This window comes from Myxocyprinus asiaticus, chromosome 42 (assembly GCF_019703515.2).
Source record: "Myxocyprinus asiaticus isolate MX2 ecotype Aquarium Trade chromosome 42, UBuf_Myxa_2, whole genome shotgun sequence".
Taxonomy (NCBI): Eukaryota; Metazoa; Chordata; class Actinopteri; order Cypriniformes; family Catostomidae; genus Myxocyprinus; species Myxocyprinus asiaticus.
The window spans coordinates 34,990,619-35,011,910 of NC_059385.1; the positions used below are offsets into that span (position 1 = coordinate 34,990,619).

Here is a 21,292-nt window from a genome sequence, read left to right on the forward strand (position 1 = left end):
AGTTATAAACACTTAGGACACTAAAGACACCTTTCTACTGACTTTGAAAAACACCAAAAGAAAGATGCCCAGGGTCCCTGTGTGAAAGTGCCTTAGGCATGCTGCATGGAGGCATAAGGACTGCAGATGTGACCAGGGCAATAAATTGCAATGTCCGTACTGTGAGACGCCTAAGACAGCACTACAGGGAGACAGGAAGGACAGCTGATCATCCTTGCAGTGGCAGACCACGTGTAACAACACCTTTACAGGATCGGTACATCCGAATATCACACCTGCGGGACAGGTACAGGATGGCAACAACAACTGCCCGAGTTACACCAGGAACACACAATCCCTCCATCAGTGCTCAGACTGTCCACAATAGGCTGAGAGAGGCTGAGACAAGACTGGCAAAAAGTGCTCTTCACTGACGAGTCGCGGTTTTGTCTCACCAGGGGTGATGGTCAGACTCGCGTTTATCATCGAAGGAATGAGCATTACACCGAGGCCTGTACTCTGGAGCGGGATCGATTTGGAGGTGGAGGGTCTGTCATGGTCTGGGGCAGTGTGTCACAGCATCATCAGACTGAGCTTGTTGTCATTGCAGGAAATCTCAATGCTGTGTGTTACAGGGAAGACATCCTCCTCCCTCATGTGGTACCCTTCCTGCAGGCCCATCCTGACATGACCCTCCAGCATGACAATGCCACCAGCCATACTGGTCGTTCTGTGCGTGACTTCCTGCAAGACAGGAATGTCAGTGTTCTGTCATGGCCAGCGAAGAGCCTGGATCTCAATCCCATTGAGCGCGTCTGAGACCGGTTGAATCAGAGGGTGAGGGCTAGGGCCATTCCCCCCAGAAATATCTGGGAACTTGCAAATGCCTTGGTGGAAGAATGGGGTAACATCTCACAGCAAGAACTGGCAAATCTGGTGCAGTCCATGAGGAGGAGATGCACTGCAGTACTTAATGCAGCTGGTTGCAAAAAAAAAAAAAAAAAAAAAAAAAAAAAAAAAAATATATATATATATATATAAAATATATATCTCATACATCACCACAAGTTGTTTGGGAGGGTTTCAAGAAAAAAAGCCTCTGCTCTCATCCAACAACAAACTCAAGCATCTCCAGTTTGCCAGACACTACTGGATCTTCAAATGCGACCGGACATTATGGTCAGATGAAACAAAAAAAGAGCTTTTTGGCAGCAAACACTAGAGATGGGTTTGGCGCACACAGAGATGAAGTACCCAATGCCACGGTTAAATGTGGTGATGGATCTTTAATGTTGTGGGGCTGTTTTTCTGCCAGAGGTCCTAGACATCTTGTTTGGATACATGGCATCACGGACTCTATCAAATACCAACAGATAAAAAAAAAAAAAATCAAAACCTGACTGCCTCTGCCAGAAAGCTTACAATGGGCCCTTGTTTGATCTTTCAGCAGGACAATGATCCAAAACAAACATCAAAATCAACACAAAAATGGTTCACTGACCACAAAATCAAGGTTCTCCCATGGCCATGCCAGTCCCATGACATGAACCCCATAGAAAATTTGTGGAGTGAACTGAAGAGGAGAGTCCACCAACATGGACCTCTGAATTTGAAGGATCTGTAGAGATTCCGTATGAAGGAATGGTCTCAGATCCCTTGCCAGGTGTTCTCAAACCTCTGTATTTGATTGTTTAGGCGTGTATCAGCATTAGCGTGAGCGATCTAGGAGCACACATGCATGTAAAGCATGGCGCGCACACACAAGCAGCTTGCCAGTCAAACAGCGTGCAGCTATTACTTGTCCCATCAAAAATCCACTTGTCCCGGACAAGAATTAAAGTCGAGCCCTGCATGACATGTCACCTTTGATGTTTCTAGTCTGCAACTAGAAGTTTCAGATCGCTCCGACTAGTTGCAGACCACAAAACAGATCTCAAACTTGTTTGGGAAACCTGTTTGAAATCGGCTTGAAATTTGCAGGGAGTCATCACCCTAATGGCCACAAGTCATTTTCCATGTTGTTTGTTGACATCTCATGAATAAGCTTTTCCGCAGCTATTTACTTGATTTTGACAGAATGAACCCTTGGATCACAGCTTTATCTGAGGACAAGATCACAGTTCAGGCAGCCAGTCTGCATTTTTCCCGCATGCCGCTCTGTCTTGCGCATGGTCGAGCATTCAGCCTTTAAAAGTATATGGCGATACACAAAGACTGTCCGCTTGCAGCTGTGATGACAACATTTTGTGCGCACACGATGTAATATTTCAACTTACATCTTCACAGACAATGAAGTGAATTAACAGCTGAACTTGAACCAAGTTAATTGCAAGTCAGAATGTGTAACTTGTTTTGTGAATACGCTGTTTCCAAACATAAAAATGCACTACACTCAGTGCGACAGACTAAACACAGAAAATTAATAACAGTGTGCAAAGCATGAGGAATTCAGAATACAGTAAATTGAAAAGTAGTTAATACTTCAGTATATTAACTGTATGCTATTATTTCAGGAGCTCAGGTTTTCACAAGGACATTAGTTTTTGTTGTAATTTTATATGCCTGAAACGTGTTTAATTAATAAACATTTATACATTTTTCAAATGTTGGATTAAAGTTTGGTCTGTTACAGTTAAACAAAACATTTTACTTTCATTGACCTAAATGATATGCCATTTCATGCAGATTTAAGCTAAATAAAATGTATGAATATGACATGACAAAATATCGACAAAATGTAATTAATATGCAGAGACAACTACAGGTAGTCCATTTGTAGGTTGATTCCCCTGAAACATGTAAACACCGAGTATGTTTACATGGACACCAGAAAGAGGTTTACTGCGAGAAAGTGGCATTCCCGTTTACATGCACAGTATAAGTGGTGTATTCTTTAAAAATGAGTACTCAATTACTCGTAAATTTAAGTTAAAAATAACAAGTATGGCACGTACGCGAAATGTGTATTTTGTTTTTTTCACAAACATTACCAAGAACTGTTTCAAATAAGATAACTCTGACAAACAATGAAAAAAACGAAAAAAACGATTAAAAAATAAATAAATAAATAAATAAATAAAATTACATTTGCACTCACCAGGCCCTAACATTAAAAACAATACTGAAAGCATACCGGTATATCGTACATATATAAACATATTGCATTTTTATCATTTCATGTGTTATTATTCTGAAAAAAAAAAAAGTGGTGAAAGTTAGCTTTTTTATATAAAATGTGCTCTGTCGGTTTTCAGAGATTTCCCACACATATAAGATTCTGAGTTTCTCGCACCATTTGTTTTCCACCATAAAAGCAGATCCTCATCAGCTGGTTTGCGTGACTCCAACAAGAATAAAAAAAATAAAAGTATTACAAGTATTTCCACATTTGGCTTTGCTTTCCAAAGCACAGACATCATGATATCTTCTCTCATCCAACAACTCGATGACACACATTTCCATAGCTCCCCACAGTGGAATCAATTGTAACTGCGAGATGTGATGAGAGATTCAAAGGGAAATTACAGTAAGGCAAATGCGGAAAGGAAAATCAATTTACAATATTCAAGTAGCGTTTTTAATATTCGACTATCTGGTGCAGAATGATTATTTGATTAGTCGAGTATTCATGTCAGAAAACAGCCTTCTCCACAGCAATGTAATTTCCAATGACGCTTGTGTAAATAACAAACATGGCATCTGAGGAAGACTTCGCTATTTTATTCTCTGTTGTTTTTGTTTTATTTCCAGATATTCAAGAGTTGTTGCTGTGTTTGTTTCCTTAACTTTCTATCATGACCTGCATTGGAACTGCACTGCAATAGAGGGGATTCCCTCTTTCCTAAAACTCTGGGATTCCCCAAAAGTACTTGAGCACATAAACGCAAAAGTGAGGGACAGTCGATATTTTACACTGGTGTGTATAAATGGGTATAGTTTATAGTGTATGTGCTTTTCCTACTGTACTTCCAGAAGTGTTGACTTGTTGCTGGGCTCCATCAAATTACGTTTGTTATTCAGTCTGTTCAAGCACATGCATACTCCTCAAAAATCTGTAAGAGCACTGCTTATGCGTTTACATGGCCACATAATACACATTCTACGGGTGTATTCTTATTCTTCCTTAAGTGCACGTAAACATTGTCACTGTGTCTCTGTGTTTGGTGTGGTACCCATTTGAAAACAGGCATTTCTGAAATACTATTTGGTGCCGCTAATGGTGCAGCAATTACACACTTCATCTTTAACATGGACAAAAACAGTCCAGGGAACATTGAAAGGAGCTGCTCTGATCTTTCAACAAAAATGGTTCCGGTATACGAGTTGTCATAATAGTATACTCAAGCAAAGGAACATCTGCTTCTAGTTTCAACAGCACCATTTCAACCTGTAATGTTCACAAAACATGCATGAAACCACCAAGACTGTAGCTCCAGTTCTCACCTGAGGGGAAACAGTAGTAAATGAATAAGCTCGCTGACGTAAAACAAGGTGTTTGGGATCACAGACTCTGAATCTCTGTGTGACTTTAGAAACATGCAACACAACAAAACTGTAAAAATAACATGACGTATGACACTTTTGATCTATATGGGTCACAATATCAATCTCAAAACGAATTCACATGAGTACAGTGTGCAACATATGTGAACCAGGTTTACAAACAAGCAACTCCATTGCAGGAATTCCACCTGCGTGATCACAGGAGATTCAAGTAACTTTCAACAGTCGATTACCCTGGGAAACAGAGCTCACAATGGCATGCAGATCTTCTACCATTGGTTTTTTTAGCTTTCAGCATCCATTCAACTCTCATTATCTTTACAGTCTCAAAGTCTGCAGCTCAGGTTGCATCAAATCCTGCACTAGCAGTCTTCCTTCTAAATAAAAAGCTGTCATTCAACCTGCAGACACTGAACTTCCACCACATGATCATATTTACACAGCTTTAGGAGTGCAGTCTTTTAAGAAGAACTTGTGTTTTCCTTTTCTCACCAGCAATTCAAATATGAACTGGACTAAATAGTATTATTTAGTATTCAGTACTAACAATGAGTAAACAATAGATATAACTAGACAAAAACACGTCAGTGTTTATGCCAAAATGTACAATGTGTGTCACCACCAGAGCAGAAACAATCTTCATGCCATATTCACAACAAATAAGTCATGTTTACTTGTCAACTGGGCATGAACTTGCGCAAATGTCAAAAAACAACTTCTCGAAAAAGTTTGAGCTTCACAATGCCGCAGAAATCAATCCAAACTGTCGGTTTAAAGTATGCACTTTAAAAAGTTCTCAGTAGATGAGCAGAGAAATAAACAAATGTCAAGTCTTCCGGGGGGGTTAAAAACACCTGAAAGGATTTGTGTGAAAGATCAAATATAAATAAGATATAAGCGAGAAACATCAAGCATATTACATGAAAACACAGAGGGAGCGCTATCAGAGATGTTTAAACGGCTAATCTTCAATCTGTCGCGTTTGTTAAGTTCCTCCTACAGCATAATAAACACAAGCGAAGAGTTTCGGAGTTATTTTTACCTGATGTGTGAAGTGTTCACGTCCGCTGCAACAGTTCCTCCATGTTCATTGCTCAGACCCTCGCTGCTGCTCTTTAAAGAGCTTTTCATCCATTCCTGAGCACTGTTACACAGATTATTGCTGGTTTTGTCGCCGAGCGGCGGTTCGGTGAGGCTCTGCTGCAGTAATGCGCTCTGGACCAAGCCGGGACCGGACACCGTGAGGAAGTGCAGCGCCGCCGTCCCGCTCTCGCATTTATCCAGATCTACACTCCTCACCTTCCGCCTCCACTGCGAACTTTCCCCTGCATTTCTCCTCACTTTCCCGTTGCTGCTTAGAAGACCGGAGCCACTGGAGCTTCCCTGAGGTCCATTCCCGACGTTTGTGCCGTTATTGGAGTCTATTAATCCGCTTAACGACGAGGTCCGGCTCCCCGCCGTCGCCATTTTCTGTCCTCAATTTTTCCCACTTAATAGATTCAATGAGAGAGGGAGTGGCGGAAATTTGGGGGAGGGTGAGAGGGGAGTGGCATCCGGACAGATGGGAGGGGTCTTCTTGCATGTGGGCGGGCCCGATGGACCTAGGTGTATGGTGGCCCTGTCTGAAATGCCGTTCTACACCTTTGTTGTCTTCCTTTTATTCTAGACTTTGGTGGAGACTCAAAAGTGTGCTAGTCTCCAAGTCCATGAGGGTGCACATGTTATAAAAGCGTAAATTTGGGACAGACTTCAATTAGCAGACACATTTTTTCTCCATATACATACACTTTTACAAGTTATCTTTAGAAGTAGTCGTGCCATTTTATAGGGTAAAAGAATGTACTTTAAACTCACACTTGGTTAGTTGTTTTTAATTCATTCCAAGCAATACACTATATATTCCAATACAATAAAAAGCATTATAAAATGTAATCAAGAACCTCTGAGTTACAAAGCCAAAACAAACACAATGTTAAGCTTCATTTAATGAACCAAATAGCTTTCAGCTGTGTTTGATATAATGGCAAGTGCTTTTCTAGTACTCAAGGATAAGGTGTTAGAGCGATAGCTGCTGGAAAAGGGGCCTGTCGAGATTTCATCAAAATGACTTTTTTCAAATAGTGATGGTGCTGTTTTTTTACTGTTTTTGTCCTGATGATACTTTGTGATCAATTGAATGCCACTTTGGTAAATTAAAGTACCAATTTCCTTCCGAAACACCAAAATCTGTACATTATTCAAACTTTTGGTAGTACGTGCCATACACGTCCTGGCCGCCAAGCTAGCACCATCGTTTGCCCCAGATCCTCAGCTTGCTCCATGCCATGTAAATTTATTCTATTAATTTATTGAATTGGGATGTTTGAAATAAATGATAGGTAACACAAATTTTACTTTAAGTCTTCTCTTTGTAACACCAAGGTTTGTAAGCATAATGTGGCATCATTGCAAAAACTGACACTTCAAAACACCTCAAACCCAAAAAAAAAAAGGCTAAACTTAGAAAATGTTTTTGATTTTATTAATGTCTTTGATAATGTATAAATACAACCCCAATTCCCAAAAAGTTGGGACAGTATGAAAAATGCTAATAAAAACAAAAAGGAGTGATTTGTAAATTAAATTCACCCTTTGCTAATTTGAAAATTTCCATAATGGAAGTCGCCATCTACATTTACTGTAGTCACTTCCACTACAGGTGTTATTTGCGTCTATTGTGGGAATAGAAAGCATGCTTGATTTTAGTTATTCGTTTACAGACAGTATTTAAGCGCTACAGTAAGCTGTTGCATGTACAGGACACTTCGAGACTCACACCTGTAAGTACAGTAAATGCAGTTGTCAATTCCAAACACTGACTGTGTTATAGATAGTGATTTAGTAGAGGCAATTAGAATTCAATTAATGAATCCATAAATCCATCAAGTAAAGATTCTGTAGTTGATATAACTCTATAATATAGAATCATAAACACATTGTGTAATGTTAATGTCACTGGGTCATTAATTAAAATAATTTGACACAATAATAACAAAATCTGTTATCTTTAGTCCATAAAACTTTAGCCATGTGTATGTCTGTGTCTGAATGGTCCAGTGTGTTCCTTTGTTCTGGCACAGGCACTAGTCTGGGAAGACCTACAGCTTTGTCAATGTTAAAATTATATGACCTAAGAAAGTCTTCCCTCTTCCCCATCATTCCCTTTGGATTGAATTCACAAAAATTATTTTAATTAGGAGACTTCTGAACTAGGTGTTTGAAACCAACACACAAAACACCTGCTAGAGAAAACAAGGATTTATTATGTTGGACTTTTGTGTCAAAACCTTAAAGTAAGATATAACCCTTATGACAACTTCCCTGTATGAAACTCCCCTTTATTTTTAAGAGCAACACATAGCTATTAAACATAAAACATTCCTCTTCTGGGTTTAAAATTCATGGTTCAGTGTTTGTACGTACATGCATTGTTTGAACTGCATGCAGGTCCAGATCAAGTGAGACGCTGAATCAGCAGAAATCTGTCTCTTTAAGTAGAGATCTACTGAGCTTCAGTGGTTCACCCTCCTGTCGCTTGAGTATAAGCAAGCAGAGCATTAGTTTAGGGAGTGGTCCGTTTGAGGAAGCAATTTCGTGTTCAAGTAGATCCACTTCATCAGTAAGTACTATTCTTAGCCAGTCAGGCTTCCTGCTGCTTCTGCGTTTCTTGCGCACGTTGACCACCATACAAAGCATTTTTCCCCAATTTGTGTCATGTCAACATTAGTTCAGTTTAGAAACATACTGTATTTTGAGTAATGAAACAAACATGTAATAATACAAATAAAAATACAACATAACATATAATATTTGGAATAGTTTTGCATGCACTGAAATACAGAAAATGTGCAAAGAATTAAATAGGCTTGTTTAAAAAAGTAAAACAAACATATTTCTTTCCAATTGTATATTAGAGATATAGTTACAGTATAGTTTACATATTCTCTTCAATGCAAGAGAAAGATTAGAGAAAGTTTTGCATCAATATATATATCTGTGCAAGTTAAATAAAATGCTGTTGCAGTAAAATGCAGACAGTTCGAAAGACTTCCTGACTTCCCAGTAACAAATGACCCGTATTCAAACAAATATTTGGGCTTAGCTACCATGGTGATCCTCAATGTTCAACACTTTAAAAGGTGCACAAAATGTTATATTTTCAATTCCATACTCAAAATGCAAACACAAACACACATACAGTGTATCAGTGGAGTGAGTGCATATAGAATTTTTTAATTAAACTGAAATGATAATCAGAAACAAGGGGAATTTGGCCAACGTTATGAACTGGATAAAATAAAACACTGTGATAAATGCCTAGTTTTTTGTTGTTGTTGTTGTTGTTATTAACAATTTTTATTGATTCCAGTCACAGATTAAATAAACATGACAGAAAATACAGAATCAACTTATATGAACTTAAAACCCTTCCCTGCCCAACTCCGTGCACCACTCCCAAAACGAGGGTGCTCCAGCCGAATTCCATCCCCTAAGGATGACCTGTCTTCCGATCATAACACCAGCCAGGACCCAATTCTTTATGTATTCATCCCCTATATTAATAACCGTCCCATCACCTAGAATACAGAGCATGGGGCAAAATGAAATTTGAGTGCCCAATACATCACACATAAAACTCTGAACCCTCAACCAAAATTCTTGGATCTTAACATACCACCAAAAAACATGGGTTGTGTCCCCGTCTTCTGATTGGCATCACCAGCAGGTGGGTGTGTCTTTGAGACCAAGCCTATACAATCTAGAGGGGGTCCAATAAAATCACTGTAAAATCTTAAATTGCATCAGACGCACCCTTGCATCTCTAGATGTAGACTTGACATAGCCCACACTCCATCCTCCAATACCAAGTTCTTCTCCCATAAATCTTTCTCCCATAATCTCTTGAGAGAAGTTGAAGCTCCATCCCCCAGACTATGAATTAACAGGGAGTAATACACTGATGCCTCGTAACCTTTTCCAAAAGCAGTAATCACCACTCCCAGAGTATCTGCCACTTTAGGGGGGTGTATGCTACTCCCAAAAATAGTACAGAGCAGTTGACGCAGCTGGGAATACCAAAATGTTGAACCAAATTCTCAAAGGATCTCAACACTCCACTCTCTTATAGGTCACCAAATGCATTAACCTCCCTCACAATCCACTCTGACCAGCAGAAAGGGGACTTATTAATACATAATTTGATGCTCAGCCATATGCTCGATGCAACATTTAAATAAAGGTCAGAATTAAATACTCTGGACACTTTTGTCCATACCGAGTGCAAATGCGAGATAACGGTGTAATTTAACTTCTCCGATTACTTTGATAGAAAGGCTTTGCAATGGCGAAATAGAGGCAAGAACTTCCTGTTCAATACAAAACCAGGGAGGGGCTCTCTCAGGTGAAAGCGACCAATGAGCCAAATGTCTGAGACCAAATGCATAATAACAGAACAAAATCTTGGGTAGGCCTAGCCCACCTTTGTCAGTCAGCCTTTGTAACTTATTAAAATGTAATCTGGGACGCTTACCATTCCAAATGAAGGACTTATGCTATCAAATTGCTTAAACTAAGAGAGGGGAACATCTACAGGGAGAGATTGTAGCAGGTAGTTGAATTTTGGAATACAATTAATTTTAATAACATTAACCTTCCCAATCATAGCTAAATGTAATGAAGCCCACCTGCCCACATCGCTCAAAAACCTTTTTATTAGGGGTCAAAATTAACTAACTAAATCACACAAATAATCTGGGAATAAAATACACAAATACTTAATGCCCTGTTTGGGCCACTGGAAGGCGCCCAGCTGAAATGCCGTTACTGGGCAGTACGCTGTCAGAGACAAAGCTTTGGATTTAGACCAATTGACTCTGTATCCTGAGAATTTAGAGGAGGAATTCATAATCCTGTGGCGGCAAGGCATAGATCTAGTGGGGTCGGAGACGAATAACAAAATATCATCTGTGTAAAGCAAAAGCTTATGTGCCACACCTCCCGCCATCAACCCTGGAAAATCATCCTCCTTTCTTATGGTGGCTGCTAATGGTTCCAGGGCAAAACAGAACAATAATGAGGAAAGAGGGCATCCCTGCCGGGTGTCCCTATCCAGAGTAAAATAATCTGAAATTAATCCATTTGTTTGTACCGCCACTACCGGGTGTCTATAAAATAACTTAATCTATTCAATAAAAGTATTTCCGAACCCGTATTTTCCAAAACCTTAAAAAGATAATCCCATTGTACCATATCAAATGCCTTTTCGGCGTCAAGTGAGATGGCAGCGACCGGAGTCTGATCATTCGCCACTGACCACATGATATTGATGAAACGCCTAATGTTATCAGAAGAGCTACGACCTCGAATAAACCCCACCTGATCTATATGTATAAGAGGTGACATAACTTTACTTAATCGGTTAGCCAAAATTTTTGACTAAATTCTAACGTCTAGCTGTATCAGGGAAATTGGACGGTTACTCTTACACTCACTTGGATCTTTGTCCTTTTTAAGAATCAGACTGATCCGGGCTTGTGTCATGGTTGGCAGAAGCTTTCAATTCTTGATTCCGTATAAACTTCTAACAAAAGTGGAGCCAGTTCTGTAGCATAAGATCTAAAAAATCCAGTGGCAAAGCCTTCTGGCCCCAGAGCATTGTCTGTAGACAAGGCCTTAATTACCTCGTCAAGCTCCTCCAAGGTTATCTCAGAATCAAGAGAATTTTTTGCTCAGTCATCAGTTTAGGGAGATCTAATGGTTCCACAAAGTTTATAATATCTTCAGTAGATGAAGACATGGAACTATAAAGATCAAGATAGAATATCAATGGCCGAGGTAAATATTTCACCACTAGCAGTTTTCACTGAGGGAATGGTAGAAAAAGACTCTCTCTGCTTTATATATCTAGCCAAAAGCTTCCCTGCTTTATCCCCTGACTCAAAGTATGACTATCTTGCCCTGAACAGCCAAAACTCCACCTTCTGCGACAAAATAGTATTATATCTGTATTTCAATCGGGTCAATTCTCTGAGGCCATCAGATGACATTCGATGCTTTAGCTCTGCCTCAGCATTTTTAATATTCCCTTCCAACTCCACGAATTCTCGTGCTTTTGATTTGTTTTTGTTTTTATTTTTTCCCCTTTTTAACCCAATTTGGAATGCCCAATTCCCAGTGCACTTTTAAGTCCTCTTGGTCGCGTAGTGATTCGCCTCAATCCGGGTGGAGGATGAATCCCAGTTGCCTCCGCGTCCGAGACGTGGCTTGTTGAGCACGTTGCCACGGATATAGCGTGTGGAGGCTTCATGCCATCCACCGCGGCATCCGCGCTCAACTCACCATGCGCCCCACCGAGAACGAACCACATTATAGCGACCACGAGGAGGTTACCCCATGTGACTCTACCCTCCCTAGCAAACGAGCCAATTTGGTTGCTTAGGAGACCTGGCTGGAGTCACTCAGCACGCCCTGGGATTCAAACTAGCGAACTTCAGGGGTGGTAGCCAGTGTCTTTTACCACTGAGCTACCCAGGCCCCATGCTTTGGATTTTTTGATGAATGAGGCATACTGTATTATCCAGCCCCTAAGGACCGCCTTAAGTGTCTCCCAAGCCATGCCCACAGAGGATACTGAGGACCAATTGGTCTCCATATAAACATTGATTTCAGCCTTTAACATTTGTTGAAATTCAGAATTTTGCAAAAGGATACATTAAAGTGTCAACTATATGATTTCTTTTTCTCCATATGTGGCAACACCTCTAAACTCACCAGGGAGTGATCTGAGACTAAAATGTTTCCAATTGAGCAATCAACAACAGATGAAATGAGGGACTTAGATTAAAAAAAAAAAAAAAAAAATCTATTCTAGAATAAATCTTATGGACTGATGAAAAAATGTATAGTCCCTACAAGATGGGTTCAAAAGTCTCCAAATAAAACCAAGATTTTTACACATCCTGTGAAGTGTCAGTGTTGCTCTAGGGGGCTTAAACACTTTTGCTTCACTATGATCAAGGACTGAGTCCATCAATAGATTAAAGTCTCCTTCCAATATTATATCATGACGGGTGCCAGCGGCTTGCAACATCCCTTCAAGATCTATAAAAAAAGCCATCATCATCAGCGTTGTGCGTAAATATTAGCCAAAATCAACCTTTGCCCCTGAATTTCTCCTAAAACAATAATGACTCTTCCTAATTGATCTTTAATCTGTTTGAGACATTTGAATTGTAGATGCTTACTTATCAGTGTAATGACTCCCCTGCTCTAACTTGAGCCAGCACTAAAGAAAACATGTCCACCCCATATCTTCCCAAATTTTCAGCTTCCTGCAGGGAAAGATGTGTTTCTTGAAGAAACACTTTATCATATTTCTTACGTTTAAGAAAAGAAATAACCTTCCTTCTTTTTATGGGGTGCCCCAACCCATTCACATTCCACGTGGAGAGAGACAATCCACTTATATTAACATATAATTTTGACATATTAGAAAAATTAGATTGTGTCAAAAATAAAATTATAAAAGACCACATTCCAACATTAATGCAACAAATCAAACCCCAAACTTTCCCCCGAACCAAACAAACAGAAAAAAGAAAAACATGCGCATTAACCCAGCGCATGACAGCACCAACTGGTGTCCATCTCTACAAACTCAAACAGTCCATGTACGCCTACGAGAGTCCCCACGACAACGTCGGATTGCTCAAGTCCAGTGTTTCTATACAAATTTTGTGAGACAGCATTACACAACATAAGATAATCTATAAAAGAAACTTCAGCCAATAGGCGGAATAAACACAAAGAACATATAGAATCATCCACATTACTATCCTGAACGTGTGATCCTCCACAAAACAAGCTGCAGCCACTAGCGGAACCAGCAAAAAAAAAAAAAAAAAACCCGTTCAGTTGCCTCGGGCAGTCAAACGAATGTTCAGTGAGCTGGCCCATTCGACTGCTACATGAGTGCAACAAATGACCCAATCACTCCAGTGTCCTTCAAGAAATACTCCACAAAACAAGCTCCAACCAATAGGAGGCATAAGCACAAAGAACATGCAGATTCATCCACAACACTATCCTGAAGGAGTGCTACTACACAAAGCAACTCTTGCAGCTAGGCGGAACCAGCACAAAACCATACAAAAAGGGTGCTCAGTTTCCTCGGACGGTCAAGTGAATGTTCAGTGAGTCAGTCTCACTTGACTGCTACACGAATACCACAAAATAACTTACTCAGTCCATTGACTTTTATTTTTTATATATATTTTGTAAATATTTTGCAATCATCCTCAATTTGGCCGGGAACATCAGTGCAAAAGCGGCCTTCCGTTGATGTAAGAGTTTCTTGTATTCCTTGAATCGATCACGATTCTCTCGTTGAATTCGCAAAGTCTGGGAACAAGAAAATGCTGTGGTTCTTCAAAGAAACACGAAATCTTTATTGGATAGTCTCAGAAATTTGGCCAGAATTGATCGGGGCCCGTCTCCTTCAGTGGATCGATGAGCCGGAACCCTGTGAGCTTGCTCGATTTCCAGGTTATGGCCTGTTATGTCGAGCAGATTTGGGAAGAGCCCATACAGGAATTTCACCATATCTCGACCTTCTTCGTCTTCAGGAATTCCAACAATTCGGATGTTATTCTGCCAGTTACGGTTCTCCAAATCTTCCAGTTTCTCCCAGATGCGCACCAAATCCCCCTTGGTCGCTAGCGGATTAGCAGCTAATTCCCTCTCCGATGACTCCAGATAATCAATCCGTTTTTCGACATGCCCCTCTTTTGTAAATATCTCAGTGAATTTCGTCTCCATGGCAGTGATCGATCAACGTATTACAGCAAGATTTTCCAAGTCCTTCGTCAGCATCGCCGGCACGTTCATCAATTCACACCGATTTTCACTTCACCAGCCAAATTGGCTCCCGGGCTTGCAGCCTGCTGCTCGGGGGCATCAGCTTTAGCACGTAAGTGTCTTTTAATGTCTCCAGAGCCCGAGGATTTTGAATTCTTTGACATACTGTCTTCCTAGAACAGTTAAGCGTCAGTGTGTATCGAATCTCACCGGTTTATGACACAAAAGGTATTCAAACTAGCAAAGTGCACAGAGCTCGCCGTTCACACGTCCAAACCTTGCATGGCACCATGCGACTCCCCCATAAATGCCTTGTTTTAATAAAATTTGTCTATACCAAACTTTGTTGTCTACTGAACAGCAATGACTTGAAAAATTATTAACTTGAAGAGTACCCCTCTTGCGAACGGCAGCGAGTCCTCCGGCCCCTGGCGGACGGAACCGCTCCTCCCCTTCTTCGGCGGATGGCAGCAGTTCCTCCGGCTCTCGGCAGCCAACAACGACCGCTCCGTCCCTAGGCAGACGGCCGTGGATGCTCCCCTGGTGGATGGCAGCAGCGATGACTCCGTGACAGCACATCCCTCCTCCCTCACGGGTTTTGGCACCACTGTAACAGTTAAAGGACAGGCAAGGAGGAGGCGGGAACCGGCTGAACAGTCAACATATATGTATATATATATATATTATACACACATTATATATATATACACACACATACATACATACACTGTAAAATTTAATTAGTTGACCTTAGTTTTTCAAGGCAATTGGCTTACATGCTTTTTCTAAGTAATCTTACTTATTTGGCTCAAGTAAACTGAACTTAATTTTTTAAGTAACATTAAAGGCGCAGTATGTAAGATTCAGAAACACTTGTTGTTAATGACACCTGTGGCCGTTAAGTGAACTTCAGCCTGTTGCTCGTGATCGCACACACACTCTATAGGGATGCGAGCGAGCATGACTCCATAGGGAAGCTAGACTGAACGTGATTCACCGGCAACATGATCACAGATGAGGTAACATAATTAAAATTACACAGTTATGATTGTTTTACTACAAACTTTGAGACTGTATATTATATTTGACTCTCCAGTGCTGGAACAGGGCTAAAACAAAGTGTGGATATAGGTCTGACTATGCGAGACTGTAGTTTGAAGTAATCACTTTTCTTTGCATGATACATTGACTGCATTTATATGATAGCCTATGTTGGTGTTAGCTAGCTAGCCAGATTTATCCATAGCTGTTAGCTAAATTTGGTGGATGATGACAGTAACGGTTTATAAAATAGACTGTACATTATTAATATATTGACAATTCAGTACTGATGTGATTCCATCACAACTGTCATTTTGATATATCAATGCGCTATTGTTTTATAATAATAGAATGTATATATTTCCTGTATAACCAAGTTACGTTACACTAATGAATGGAGCTTTTTGCATTATCTTGAACATTGTCTAGCATTAATTTCATGTGTTATTGAAGTTTACCTTGCTGAATAATTACAGATGAACATTATGTCAGTTACAGTGAATCAGCATACCTGATTTTTAGTATAAAGAGAAGATTGTTGAAATTATTTGAAAAGTTATGAAGCAAGGTAGCTTGCAATTTGTCAGCGTTAGCAGGCAAGATCAAGTTAGCTAAAATTACACAGATCAATCCTTATGGCACTATATTTCACATGCTTTGCAGTTATGTAGGCTTACCTGTCCAATAAGAAGAATGCCGATTCAGGGTCCCTCCCGGAATCAAATGTCCTGCCGATGTTCACTCTAGTTTTCGCTCGACCACGTTCACGTTCCCGCTTAGCCAGACGGTATTCAGTAAATGTTTTTTTTTTTTTTTTGGCTTACTCTGAGTTTGTGTAGGAGTCGTTGTTGTGCTGGGAGCCGGACGTTTGCTGGATTCCATCTCTAAGATAACGTTACCTAGTGTTGCAGTTTGTTGACACTGTTGAATAGCGGAAGAGAAGCACCGAGGCAAGGCTCTCGGGAGCACGCATAAACGTCACATCCTTTGGATTTTCCCAGCAAAAGCGACCCGCTCCCGTCGCATGAAAATCAATCTACAGGCTTTAATAGGCAACCTAGGAAGGTTTACATATTGCACCTTTAACTAGTTACAAGTAAGCTTAACTCATCTATGATTAAAGTATCGTTGTTTTGATTATTTAAATTGGGTTATAACATGTCTTATACAGTATAAGGAAAATTATGACTAGACTCTTGGTTAGCCATATGGCACACTGGACTTTACTCAGTAATTATTTTGTAAAGTACAATTGAGTAAAGAAGAATGGCTTAACTTAACAGGCTCCAAGTTCACCTGAGGTAACTCTAATCACCCTCATGGTGACTTCACAAAAATCTAAATTATCAACCAAATACAACAAAACAACAACAATAGTCATAAGAATTAAAACTATATACATTTATAAATAAAAAACTATTATTTTACTACATCAGTTCCCTTGTTTTGACCAAACAAACATAATTTATTCAAGCGCAAGTGTTTATGAGTATTCCACACAGCCACAGTTTTGTACTTGGTAATTCTGAGTTAGTAGTACTCAAAGCCAAAGTTTAAAGAACTTATGTATTTGAGTTATAATTCCAAAATGTGATATTTCAAATAATGTTTAATTAGGACCACATAAATGTTTTTATTAATGACAGCTTTAGGGTTTAGAGAGTAACGGTAACTTAATTAAAACTAGTAAGAATAGTAAAAACTTAAGATTAAGTTGAGTCAACAATTGTATACATATAATTTGAGATTACTATTAGTATTTACAGTGTATTTTCTCCATTTCTTATTTTCTTACACAAATGTCTAGGCGAACCCTGTAAGAACATTAGGCTACACTAACATCATGGCTGCCATTTTTACATTGGCAAGTACGACTCACATTTTCTCTAGAAAATGTGAAATCTAGTTGTTACAGTAATTGTTTTTATATGCAGTCCAGTAAGTCCCACACTTATTGCATCTGGCATTCAAGTTTTATCCACATATTTTTCATTAAACCTCATCAAAAAAAACAGATATTTGCTATAAAAATTAGTTAATTAAAACTATTCTCACAACAGAAGGTTAATGTTTTTCTCTGCAGTGAAAGCAAAACAGTAGTTGCAATGTTCTTAGTGTCAGAAGCTTTCTGAGGACAGAAACGTTGGCATTTCATATAATAGTGGGTAATATTTCACTGGAAATAAGGCCATGATGACAGATGAGGGAAGAGTATAGAGGGGACTGAGGGTGTGTGGAAGATTATAGAGGGTGTGTGTGTGTGTGTGTGTGTGTTGTGTTCACTTTACCCTCTTGCCCTTCATTCTGACAAGTAACTTGAACAGTTTATCCAGTCTTGTGTCATTTTTGTACAGTGCTTGATTGTAAACTCCATGACAGTGGACTAATGTAAATGGCAGTGAATGGTGGCAGAAAAATTAACTTTCCATATTAGTGTAAACCAGACGAGAATTAGTTGCGTGAGATTAAATGCAGGGAAGGTTCATCTCAAAGCACTGGTATGCATCTCCTCCCTCATGGGTTGTGCTGAGATGCAGTGCCTGGTACAGCAGAGTTCAAAACAAAGACTCATCTACACCCCCAGACACCCATGGCTTACAAGAGAGAGAGAGTCTGGTTACCAAAACAACAAGCCAGAGCAAGTGAATGTTTATAGTGCAGAGCTGTATATAGGGGGCATGTGCCCAAGTCTGTCAGTACATGAAAAATAATCACAATTAATTAAATCTTTTGTTTTTGATATGACTATATCACTGTATACTTTATATCTAAATACAGTGCATTCAGTATAAATGCTTTACTGTACTGTTCTCGTTTAATTTACAAAAAACAAAACAACATAATAAAGCTAAGTCACGAAGTTTTTTGTAAGACGTTATTGGTGCAAATTGTTTCAACGCACTGGTAAAATATGTAATTTCACAGGAATGAATCAAAATCTCCACTTCTAGCTCTATACACTGCTTTCATTACTCTAGTATAGAATGCTACGAACACAAGTGGAGTGATACAAACATTCAATTGTCTCAGTGGTTTTGGACTGCTATATGTATCGTGTCTGAAAACACAGGATAAAAAGCAGCAAACAAAACAGGCAATAAACAAAAAAGACAAGGGAAAATCTGCAATCAGTAACCAAAAGGCATATACACACAGAGATCAGTCAAATCAAGCAAACAAATCCAAAGCGATCAAGACAAAGGCAGGGATCATGAAAACAGGCAAACATCAAAACAATAAGACAATAGCCACTTTTCCACCATCAGGCTGAACGGTTCTGTGCTCGGTACGGAATAGTTACAGTAGCATTTCCACTTGAGTACGTTTCGGCGCGGCACGATTATAAATCGTTCTCGACCCGGAACTCTCGGCACGGTTAGCTAGCCGTACTCAAACGTGCTGGAGGAATAGCTTGCCAAGTTTGCTTATATTTGGCTAAAGTTAATAAAAGTTAATAAATATAGTGTATGTTTAGTGAATCTTCATGATTTTTATGATGATGGTTTAACTAGTATTGTAGTCTACATTTATTTTTTTACATGCCCTTTTCATCAGGGAAGTAGATTATTAGCTCATTAAAATTCAAAATATATCAATATATTTTCATATACCATTTTCATTTAATACATATAATAATTTGTCAGTAAATTCCTTTTTTAGTTAGTTTGGGAACTTGTACCTTTCTGTGTGTTCGTGTCTGATGGCATACAGAAGCCCTCATTCTCTTTGCTTTCCTTTTTTCAACATGGGCTGTGTCTTTTCTGTGGATTAGCAGAGTAAAACCAGGAAAAACGCAGTCCTATAAACTGGAACATGCTACTATCCTTCATAGCGCACTTGCTACAGTGTATCTCTCATGCCGTAGACAGCATAGTGGCTCAGTGGTCAGACCTGTCACCTTCGAGTCCCATCTCATTCCATGGGGCAGTGGTGGCTCAGTGCATAAGGCTCTGGGTTACTGACCAGAAGATCAGGGGTTCAAGCCCCAGCACTGCCAAAATGCCACTGTTGGGCCCTTGAGCAAGGCCCTTGACCCTATCTGCTCCAGGGGTGCTGTATCATGGCTGGCCCTGTGCTTAGCTGGGATATGTGAAAAGAATATTAATATATAAAAAATGATATGTGCAAATGTATAATGTGTGACAAAATAAAGGCTTCTCATGCTGTCACCAAAAGACAGATCTGTTAATGACATACTTCTGATTTCACTGTACTACAATGGAAATGTTTCCATACAATATAAACTTGATATTCTAGATACAGTGCTCAAATGGTCAGTGTCATTGTCTAACTCAGTGTGATAAGCAAAATCTCAAACATAAAAAAATCATGAAATGTCACTCTACCAATAACAGCAGCCTTTTCGCACAACTGCGTGAGGATGACGCGCTTCTAACACAGCTGTTACGTTGACAAGTGCTTGTGGGTTTCTTTTTCTTGGATCTTCAATGGTCATGAAAAATTCTATAACATCAAAACCATGCTAGGGCTGCCAAATTAAAATTCGAATTTTGAATATTCGTTGAATTAAAAAAATAAAATAAAATGCACATTCAAATGCTAAAACTGTGTATTCGAATCTTGGATTTGTGTCAAGCACTGATGATGACTTAAGATTGATCGCATTCTTGCGCTAAAAAAGGCTTGACACAGCGCAACAAATACAGTTGAACAGAAAGCAGGTGTCTCAATATGCTTTTATAAATTTCTTTTTAATTAGACACAGCATCTAAAAAACAGCGCTCCTGCACGGGACGTGGAATAAACAAAAACAAAGCGAAAAAACAAAGACATTCGTCTAGCGCACGATTAGCCTACATAGAAAAAAAAAATAGGTGGAGGCCTTTGGTCGTTGCGTCTTGCTCTCTTATAAGAGTTTCTGAGATTAAGCAATTTTTAAGCAGTTTTTTAAATCCTTTGTCAGGAAAGGAGTTCAACTTGTGTGTTTCGAGATCCTCACGTTCGGTTCCAGTCTGTGTTTCGTCTGTTTGAACATCCCCTGGCCTGGGCTCATAGTCTGAGCTGCTTCTGCACCGAGTTCAGTCAAATACCTCCGCTATCTGGGAATATTGCTACTTTACATACAAATGTAATGAATAAAAGACAATGTATTTTGCTGTTATTATGTCTCTCTCCACGTGGAATGTGAATGGGTTGGGGCACCCCATAAAAAGAAGGAAGGTTATTTATTTTCTTAAACATAAGTATGATATAGTGTTTCTTCAAGAAATGCATCTTTCCCCGCAGGAAGCAGAAAAATTGGGATGATATGGGGTGGACATGTTTTCTTTAGTGCTGGCTCAAGTAAGAGCAGGGGAGTCATTACACTGATAAGTAAACATCTACAATTCAAATGTCTAAAACAGATTAAAGATAAATTAGGAAGAGTCATTGTTGTTTTTGCAGAAATTCAGGGGCAAAGGTTGATTTTGGCTAATATCTACGCACCTAACGCTGATAACCAGGGCTTTTTTATAGATCTTGAAAGGATGTTGCAAGCCGCTGGCACCCCTCATGATATAATATTGGGAGGAGACTTTAATCTTTTGATTGGCTCAGTCCTTGATCATAGTGAAGCAAAAGTGTGCAAGCCCCCTACAGCAACACTGACGCTTCTCAGGATGTGTACAAATATTTTTTCAGAGAATTGACCCGACTGAAATACAGATATAATACTATTTTGTCGTGGAAGGTGGAGTTTTGGTTATTTAGGGCAAGACAGTCATATTTTGAGTCGGGGGACAAAGCAGGGAAGCTTTTGGCTAGATATATAAAGCAGAGAGAGTCTTTTTCTACCATTCCCTCAGTAAAATCTGCTGGTTGTGAAATTTTTACCTCGGCCATTGATATTAATTATGCTTTTAAAGAATTCTAT

The 21,292-nt window shown here is 39.5% G+C and overlaps 1 protein-coding gene across 2 annotated transcripts in view; it reads right to left on the reverse strand.

Annotated features, from left to right (window-relative positions):
• The window catches only part of LOC127432324 (mitogen-activated protein kinase kinase kinase 1-like), a 167,133-nt gene extending 161,171 nt beyond the window's left edge, over window positions 1-5,962 (reverse strand). For both annotated transcript variants that reach the window (XM_051683223.1, XM_051683222.1), the window contains exon 1: window positions 5,525-5,962. In XM_051683223.1, coding sequence (XP_051539183.1) covers window positions 5,525-5,949 — 425 coding nt within the window. In that variant the 5' untranslated portion in view covers window positions 5,950-5,962. The remainder of the gene's footprint in view (window positions 1-5,524) is intronic.
• Window positions 5,963-21,292: the final 15,330 nt, after the last annotated feature.